The sequence below is a fragment of the Wickerhamomyces ciferrii genome, contig 00280 (assembly GCF_000313485.1).
Source record: "Wickerhamomyces ciferrii WGS project CAIF00000000 data, strain NRRL Y-1031 F-60-10, contig 00280, whole genome shotgun sequence".
NCBI lineage: Eukaryota > Fungi > Ascomycota > Saccharomycetes > Phaffomycetales > Wickerhamomycetaceae > Hansenula > Hansenula ciferrii.
The window spans coordinates 1-10,032 of NW_011887460.1; the positions used below are offsets into that span (position 1 = coordinate 1).

At 27.9% G+C, this 10,032-nt stretch overlaps 3 protein-coding genes across 3 annotated transcripts; 2 read left to right on the forward strand and 1 right to left on the reverse strand.

The window, feature by feature from the left end:
- Positions 1-258: 258 nt before the first annotated feature.
- Positions 259-1,932, forward strand: RFT1 (glycolipid translocation protein; the record flags this gene model as incomplete). Its single annotated transcript, XM_011272947.1, has 1 exon — positions 259-1,932. The coding sequence occupies one exon, from the start codon at positions 259-261 to the stop codon at positions 1,930-1,932; it is 1,674 nt and encodes a 557-aa protein (XP_011271249.1).
- A 69-nt stretch (positions 1,933-2,001) lies between these two features.
- On the reverse strand, positions 2,002-3,939 carry PPN1 (endopolyphosphatase; the record flags this gene model as incomplete). The annotated part of the gene is made up of 1 exon (XM_011272948.1): positions 2,002-3,939. The coding sequence occupies one exon, from the start codon at positions 3,937-3,939 to the stop codon at positions 2,002-2,004; it is 1,938 nt and encodes a 645-aa protein (XP_011271250.1).
- A 1,041-nt stretch (positions 3,940-4,980) lies between these two features.
- Positions 4,981-6,168, forward strand: ALX4 (Homeobox protein aristaless-like 4; the record flags this gene model as incomplete). Its single annotated transcript, XM_011272949.1, has 1 exon — positions 4,981-6,168. The coding sequence occupies one exon, from the start codon at positions 4,981-4,983 to the stop codon at positions 6,166-6,168; it is 1,188 nt and encodes a 395-aa protein (XP_011271251.1).
- Between the last annotated feature and the right edge of the window lie 3,864 nt (positions 6,169-10,032).

A 10,032-nucleotide genomic window follows, 5' to 3' on the forward strand; every position in this document is an offset into this window, starting at 1 on the left:
CCTCCTGCGCCGAATTTGAAGATGAAAGTTATATCATTGGATAGCTAATGTTTTATAAAAGATATTAATGTATTTCCTCAGTTTACAAGACCAAGATCACTCAAGTTATCCCGGTTTCAAGAAATGGTGTCAAACCCATTGATACGCGAAATCATAAATAAATTAAAATTCTCGAGGATTTTTCAAGACATAAATAAAAAACCAAATCTTTAATTTACTCATCTATTTTCAAAAACAGATCAAAGGCCACCAAAGAACATGTCAACTAAACCCAATTCACAAGATCCCGAGAATCTAATATCAAAATCAGCAAAAGGTGCAACTTTTTTATTCATAGGTTCAATATTCACAAAATTAATTACATTTATATTAAATCAAATTCTTATAACTTTTATATCACCAAAAATATTTGGTATAAATTCATTTTTAGAATTTTTGATCAACACTGTATTATTTTTCAGTAGAGAAGGTATAAGATTATCATCACAACGTATCAATGATTCCATAACTCATGATGAAGATGAAGATGTTGAATACACCGAGAAGGATAAATATAATCATAATAAAATTTCTCATGGTTCCAAAATTGCAACATTACAAAGTATAATAAATTTAAGTTTTATTCCTATTATGATTGGATTCCCAATGTCATTGTTTATAATATATTGGCAATATAATAAAATATCAGAATTTTTCAGTCATATGGAATTATTTAATCTTTCATTATTAGTTATTTGGTTTACAATCTTGGTTGAATTATTAGTTGAACCTTTTTATAATTTAAATCAATTTAATTTAAATTATGACAAGAGAACAAGATTTGAAAGTCTTGCAATTACTATAAATTGTTTTGTTAATTTTGGTATTGTATTTTGGTTTAAGGATTCCCCTGTGGATGGTATACCAATCTTAGCATTTTCCATTGGTAAATTATCACATTCCTTAGTGTTATTAATCTCATATTATATGGATTTTAGATCATATAAATCCATAACTCCCACAGCATCTAAATTATCATTATCCATAACTAAAATCCATAACAATGAAAATTATTACATATTTGATAAAGAAGCAATAAACCATTTCATAAAAATTTTCTTCCAATTATGTTTTAAACATCTGCTTACAGAAGGTGATAAATTAGTTATCAATCAATTTTGTACAATTGAGGAACAAGGGATTTATTCACTTATTTCAAATTATGGTTCATTATTAGCAAGATTAATATTTGCTCCAGTGGAGGAATCCCTCAGAAATTTCCTAACAAGGTTATTATTAACAAATAAATCATCCAAAAACTTAAACTTATCAATTGATATCCTAAGAAAAATCATCTTGTTTTATATTTATTTATCAATTATAATCATAATATTTGGTCCTTTGAATTCAGGTTACTTGATCCAAAAAATCATAGGTAATAATTGGTCAAACCACGTTTCAGAAATCATACCATTATATACCTTGTATTTACCATTATTAGCATTCAATGGTATCCTAGAATCAGTTCATCAATCCACCGCTTCGGGGAGTGAAGTTGTTAACTATACTTGGTTTATGTGTTATTTCTCTGGAGTTTTTGTGTTTACTTCATGGTTAGGTATTTATAAATTTGAATTATCATTGTTGGGGTTAATTGGATCAAATATGATTAATATGATCTTGAGGATTTGGTATTGTAATGAATTTATTCAACATTTTTATAAGAAAAATATGGTATCTAGGAAGATTTTAAAATTTGATTTAAATTTACAAAAAATCCTAAGTTTTGGTGGTGTTATATGGGGTTTGGATTTATTATTATTTGGTATTACAAGAAATTTAAAAGAATTAATAGGGAATGTTTTACTTGCTGGTATACTTGTTGGGTTTATAATTTATAAAGAACAAAAATTAATTTTTGGTATGTTGAAAAGAAAACCATTAACAGAATAAAACCTAACCTACAACCAAAATTCATTCAAAAAACCTATAATACATACATATATAAAACTTATAAACATTTTAATCATGATACCCCGTACTAACAAAAACATGTTCTAAATACTTATCCCACAATTTTTTAAACTTCCCCAATTTCTTACCCTCATTCCCCCTTTTCAAAGGTTTTGCCAAATCTCTAGCTAATTTTAAATAATCTTTAACTAATAACCCCGGCATATTATAAGGTTCTTTATCAGATTTATATTCTAATTCATAATTAAATTCTTGATCACCTAAATTAACAGCTGTTAAGTTAACATAATATTGAATAAATTTTGTAGGAGAAAAAGTTTGTGGTGTATAACCTGGTCCTAAAGGTTCTGAATCAGGTTTTGGTGATGGTAATGAACTATCAGGTTTTTTTGGTTTTTTACCCTTTTTACCCTTTTTTTTCTTTCCTTCAGTCTCCAAGTTTTCATCAAATTCTTGATCATCATCAAATGAAAAAGAATCTTCATCTTGGTTCTTCATCTGAGTTTCTAAATCCTGGAAAAATAAATCCCATGGTTTTGCTCCATACCCATCTTCTAACCCTGTAATATTATATTCCCAAACCCTGAGTCCCGGGTTAAAAGTTGGAATAACACTAGCTGCAACATTAACAATAGAATAACGTTCACCATGATCACCTTGTTTGGAAGGTTTAACAACATTTTTATAAAAAGATTTACGAACAGATTCCATATATTCTTCTTTTCCTGATGGGGCACCACCTTGGATATGTGGTGATGATAAGAATGGATCTGATAAATCAATCCCAAATTCATGATATTGTTCTTCCAATGATAATGATTCGTCTTCATGGTCTTTTGTATTCAAGTTATATGAATCATAAGCTTTTTTAGAATCTATTGGGATAAAATGATCTAAATTCATATGACCATAAACACCACCAATAATAATATCTCTATATTCATATAACCAAATTGAATATTTTCTAAAACAAGTTAAATCATAATTCTTTGGGACGGGAGGGACATGACCACTTAACCAAACTTTCATTTTTCTTTCTCTTAATTCTTGTAAAACAACACCTAACCATTGAAATAATTTATAACCTGGATCTTTTTTATTATCACAATTATCCACTAATGGGTTAGATTTAAACAAGTAAAGGGTGTTTATTGATAAGATGGCTAATTTTCCTGGGATAACTTCTTGGAAAAAATAAGCACCTCTTTCAAAAACATGTAATTGATCTTGTGGTATAAAATTTGACCAAATGTTCCAAAGCTCCCTAGTTTGTAACGTAGGACCTGGTGAAAATAAATTATGTGGGAAAACATCATTATTACCTAAACTTGGTATAACAGGGATTCGAAAATCTCTTGGATCTTGGGAATCATGGTTCGCAAAATGTTTAATGAATTTTTGGGATACTTTACGATTCATATCGAATATTTGGGTTTCAGTTCTTGGGATTTTTCTATCATTATCATGTCTAATATTATCACCAGTCCATATAATAAAATCAATTTTATCTTTCAAGTTTTTTTCAATCCAATTAAAAGTTTCATTCATTAAGATTATTGGTGAATCACAACCTAATAAAGCATCACCATATTTTGATGCTTTAGCACCTTTGGTCTTACCATTCTTGGTATGAGTTCTATGACATGCTTCATCTATCAATCCATTAGTTTTATAATATTCATCTGGATGAATATCTGTAATATGTAAGAATCTACCATGATATGTTGATGATTGGAATTGACCTATTGAATTTGTATGTGTTATTGTTATTGGTGGTGTAGGAGTTAGACCTAGTCTGTTGTATTCAGATTCATTAATTGAGTTATAAGATACTTGTATTGGTGTTGTATCAATAGATGTTGATGATGATGATGTTGTTGTTGTATAGGTATAATATTTATATATCAAAGGGACAATGAATAACAAAGGGATATACCTTATATACCTTATAGACCGCTGTGTTCCATTCTGTTTGGGTATAGACATTGGGTTGATGGTGAGTTGTCTAGACTCTATAGATAATAGTACTATAAGTCAAGTGTCAATGGTGTCAATGGTATTAATTAATTAAAGAGGTTATGGGAAAGTAGGGTAAACTGAAACTATGTGTTATGTAATCGGTAGCGTGTGTATTATGTAATGTGTATACATATACAATCATTATTCAATAAAGTAAAGGAAAGTAAAGTAAAGGAATAGTAAATATAGTAAATGAATAGTAATAATGATATAGTCTAGAGTCTTATATTCTGTAATATGTACTTAATATTAATTATGGCATAGCACATTACCGCATTGGGAATACACATTGATTTGTTTACTTGATCGTTGATGATGTTCCTGTTCAGTTATTTCCCAATTCACGGTTTAATTAATTCATCGCGTTTTAACAGTGTGCATTGCATTAAATTAGCGTGTTGACAACGAAACAACGACTCGAGACGAAGTAGAGAGGAGTGGTTTACAATGAGACTATGAGTTATAATAATGAGTAATGAGGTATAGTAATGAGGTATAAGTGTATTGGGTATTATATGAGTTTAGATCAAGTATAGTGTATATTGACTACTGGTATTGTATTGTATTTGATTGTGTATACTATGTATTGATAAACAAGTAAACAAGTAAACAACACTCTGCCTAGAACAGTAAGCACAGTAAACACTCTGTCTAAGACAGTAAACACACAGTAAACAAAGTAAACCCCTGCCTAGCACTCCCTTCTAGTTCCAAGTTCTCCCTTGTAAATTGTCACCGTGATTATTTCATTTCATTTCATTGTTTACTTTTCAAAGGGATGCGCTGTTTTTGATACGCGAATAATTTAAATTTGAAAGGAATGAAGCATAAATTTAAATGCAATGTTTTTAAACGCGTTCAATTTATTCAATTTATGAAGAAATACATTATATTTGGTGATATATATATAAGTGTTGTTCCCGTTGAAATCAAATCATTTATTCACTTCACTTCACTCCATCAACATTTCAATCCACACTCTTTAAATTCATTCCTTCATACATTCCAATGTCAATAACAATGTCAAGACCAAATTTAAATTCTATTCAATCAACTCCAAATGTTAAATTAAATGATCGTTCTTTACCTCCATTATCTTCAATCTTAAATGATGATAATCAACAACAACAACAAGGTCAACCCCCAATAATGAAAACTCCAATTAGATTACCTTCTTTTGATTCAATAAATTTTAATCAAAATCAACAAAGTTTACAACCACCAAACCCAATACCAACTCCAAATTCAATTATACCACCATCTCAACCACAATTTTATCAATCTTCAATATCAACTGTTTCACCATTAATTGAAAAAAAATCTTATGCTTTTATAAGTCATTCACCATCAACTTTCCCCTTACAAGAACCATCAATTGATAATCATCAATTAGCAAGACGCAAGAGAAGAAGAACTTCACCATTAGAATTATCAATTTTACAAGATGAATTTGAAAAAGGTTCAACCCCCAACAAAGCAAGAAGATTAGAAATTGCTAAAAATGTAAATATGACTGAAAAAGCTATACAAATTTGGTTTCAAAATAGAAGACAAACCCTTAGAAGACAATCAAATTTTGAAAAAGAAATTCATCATATTGAACCAATTTATTTACCACATTTACAACATTTACAACCACAAGTTTCTTTACCTCAACCTCAACAATTACCACAACATCAACCACAACAAACTCCAATTAAACAATCTCCATTTATTTATCAAACTCCATTAACAAATAATTTATCAAATTCATCTCCTTTGAAAACTCAAACCCAAATTCAAAATCCCAATTCTTCATCATCAAATTCATCAAATTCATCATCCCCAATAAAACAAGCTCCTCAACCTCAACAACCTCAACCAGCCCCACAACAACAACAACAACCACACTCTCACACTTCCTCACCATCATCATCACCAACCCATGGATCAACATATACATTCCGCCTCTCAAAACCATCCTCATCAAACACATCAACACCAAGAAAACCATTACAACAAATTTCATCAAATAATTTATCTTTCAAGACAAGACAAAAACCTGTAATGAAAGTTAATCCATCACCTATTCATACTAAACCTGTTAGTGTTTTTAATGATCAAGGTACAAGGGATGAAAATTCTCCTATTAAGAAAAGAAAGAATGATGATGATGAGGGTATTAAAAATTTATTAAATTTAAAAAATATGCATTAGAAAGTTTATTAAATAGAGATAGTTTATGAGTTATGAATAATGAGATGTATAATTAATATAAGATATTTATAAAAAGTTTTTTGTAGTTTTGATGGATCTACGAAGGAAAGGTTGGAAAATGTTAATTCATAAGCCTTAACATGACAAAATTTGGTTTAAACTTTGATCTGATGTTTTGGGATTATGAATTTATGTTTATTGGATGTTTGATCATATATATGGGATATATGTTCATTTGATAATATGTATGGTATACTTACATGATTAATATTAACAAAAATTAAAAAACAATCCAGGTTATAACGTACGCTCTTGCTGGTCAAGAAATGTTATAACAACCAATTAGTAGAAGAAATCATATACTATTTCTTGAGAAATAGATAAACTATAAAGTCAAAATAATTTATTCTTTAAACCAAAACAGAACATCAATTAATCATATAATAATTTATCAATATATGAACATTATTGAATATATTTAAGGATCATGAAATTGGTTTATTTGAAGGAATTTTCATGGTTTATATAGGCTAGAATTCATGCACGGTGTACTAACAATAACTTTAAAAGTTCGCGTTCGTAGCAAATTTATAGCTTGTACTAATATTTCTTTTTGTGTACTAAAATAATTCAAAGAATAAGAATTCTGAATGATTAATATAACGAGGATACTAGAAGAAGTTTATATACACTGATATGCGGTGTTATTATATAGTAATTACCTACGAGGATTGTTGAAAATGATGATTATTCATAAGCATTAAAACATGACAAAATTTGGTTTAAATCTTGATCAAATGTTTGCAGTTATGAATATGTTTATTGATCATATATATAGTATAACATCAAAGTTAATTGTGGGTCTTAAACTTAATATAATAATATAATTATAATCTAGCTCAATGATGAGTGTATGAGTATATTAATAATGAAGAAAATTTTTGAATGGTCATATTATGTACGTATGTACATATCAAAACAGGAATTATGAACCAAGAAAAAGCGAGTGATGTCAAACAAACGTTATCATAAAAAATGTCTAATTTATTTATCGTAGCTTTCTCTGAATGAAAAATTAAAGAACTTTTATATGATTTATATACCCATGATCCATGATTTATGATCTATGCATGACTACTAACAAAAACTATATATCATTCGCGATTTAATGATTTCATGAACTTTATTAGTTTTGTCTTTGATGATGTAAGTATGATGTCAAGTTAGTCTAGTCTAGATTCAATATTAAAGTTTAAGAAGTTAGTATAACTACAATAATTGTGTAGTTGTGAGAAAAATGTATTTCAAACTATGTAACATAATTCACAAGATAATCTTGATGACCGAATCTTGATGGAATTTATGTCAATAGAATGATGAATGACGATTATATATGATTTATGATTCAAATTGGGAATTTTGCAGCTTCAATATTGTATCATATATAAAATCTTTGGTACACCAATACATCTTATTTGATAGCGGGGCCGGAATAACAACATGTATAAGATAAAATTTGGATATCCACAAGGTTGTAACGTTTAATGCTAATTGCAATAAGAAGCCTAAGCTTTACTTTATCTCACCAAGATACGAAAATTTTCACAGACAATAAACCACTGATAGGCCCAAGTTTCAAGACAAATTGGTAATACAAGTATAGACAATAAGTTAAATTCAAAAATTGTAATTTTTTTCTATGAAAAAAGCGCGCGAATATATCATCTGAATTTGCTTATATAAGTGACGCGTAATCATAGTATAAAGTATATTAAGTACAATAATTTAAACAATATCTACTACATATCTTTTTATATATAATTTGTTGGAAAATGTGTATTCAAACTAGTTATCATAAATCACAAGATAATCTAACTAAAGATCGAATCTTAATGGAATGTATGAAAGTAGAATGATGTTGAGGAATGATTGTATATGATTTATATTGAATATTGCAAACTGGGATTTAAATTATCAATATATTATAACATCATATAAATCTAATTTGCAGATTGGTTTTGTATAACAGTGGTGGAGCTGCTAATTCTCTAGTATTTATAAATTTGCCAACTGCTTTCAGGAATTTTATTAATAAATTGACGTAGATGTTAGGTTAAAGATCAGAAAGAAGTTGCAAAATGCAAGATGCAACTATCATACACAAAGTTAAACTGTTGCTTTTAAATCATTGTTGAAAGAAATAAGAACTGAAGAATATATACGCAAAATCACTTTTAAACTCTGACCATGAATAAATTTCTTGTTGTGTGTAAATTTTGAAACCTCGACGCGCTTCAAATATTTATAAATTGATGAAAAAAAAAAAAAGATTATGTAAATGATGTATAATCATAGAAAGATTAAATCAATCAAATTGTACTCATTCAAACAACTACAATATATTTCTTCATAATTTGTGAATAAAAAATGTTTATTTCAAACTAAGGATCATAAATCACAAGATAATCTTATAATAGGACCAAATCTTGATGAAATAAATGAAAGTAGAATGATTTATGATTAATGAATCATGTTTTGTATAAATCTTCAACATGGTTAATGAAGTTAGGCTCAACATGATTAAAATAAGTTCAACAAATACAAGCTGGATTAATCAAATGCTCAATATACCACAACATAAAATGCAGAAAGCAAGAACTTTGTCATTCTATCAATTATTAGAGCAATTCAAACTCAATAAGTATATTAAAAATTGTTTAACTGGTCAAAACAAATTCAAATAAACTTTGGTGATATCGTGACAAACTATGCATATTAAACAACAATGGAAAAGCCAGAAAACAATGAACAGAAACAGTTTAAAGTATCATATTCAAAAGTACGAAGGACAGGCTGAAAAATTGCAAAAAATATAGTTGTCTTTCGTATATTGTGTTATTAATTAGATAAAAATTTTCGCGTTTGAAGCTTTTAATTTCAAAGACGCGATAATTCATGATATATTCTGTATGAACCAAAATTCTTGAACTACGTAGTAAGTATGCAATACAACATTGAAAAATAATCAATTCATGAGTGAACCAATATTGATAGGATATGCTCAAATATTTGCACAATTGATTGCTTTATGAATTCGTTGTTAATTTATGATATCAAAAAAGTATAATATACGATTCTTTGGCTCCAATGTATGGAAATTGTTGTTAATGATGTTACTTGTAGCTGTATATATCAATGTTCAAATGAAGTTCATATTTTAATATAATAGAAGTCCTACATCAGTTAAGCTTTTTAGAAAAATGATAATTATATTCATGAGCTTATTAACATGACAAATTTTGGTTGAAACTTTGATCGGGATGTTAATTCATGAATATGTTTATAATTGATCATATATATATATATAATATTATAATGAATACTGACGAATAATATATAATATATATATCATGATTGAAATTGTATGAGATATCATTGAAAATATCGAGTAAAATATTGATGTTTAATCACTTCAATTGATCCCAAAGTCAATATTCAAGTATTTAAAGCCAAATGAAAATTGATACAAATTCAAAATTTTATGATCTTCCATCGAAAACACATGTCTGGCATTAAGTTGTCTTTTTTCATAAGATTGAAACACAAATTGCAAATTTATAATCATTTACATACAATTGTATGATTGAATTGAAAAATTTATCATAAGTAAAAAATATGAAAAATCGCGACATTTGCTTCGTTTTGGTTATGTAAGTATGATATCAGCAATATCAGCACTAATATGAGCTAGTTGAGCTAGTATATAAGTCTAAGTTCAATAATAAAAGCTTAAGAAGTTATAAGAAGTTAGAAAGAACTACAATATATGTAATGATAAAATGATTTGTTAAATATGTGTATCCA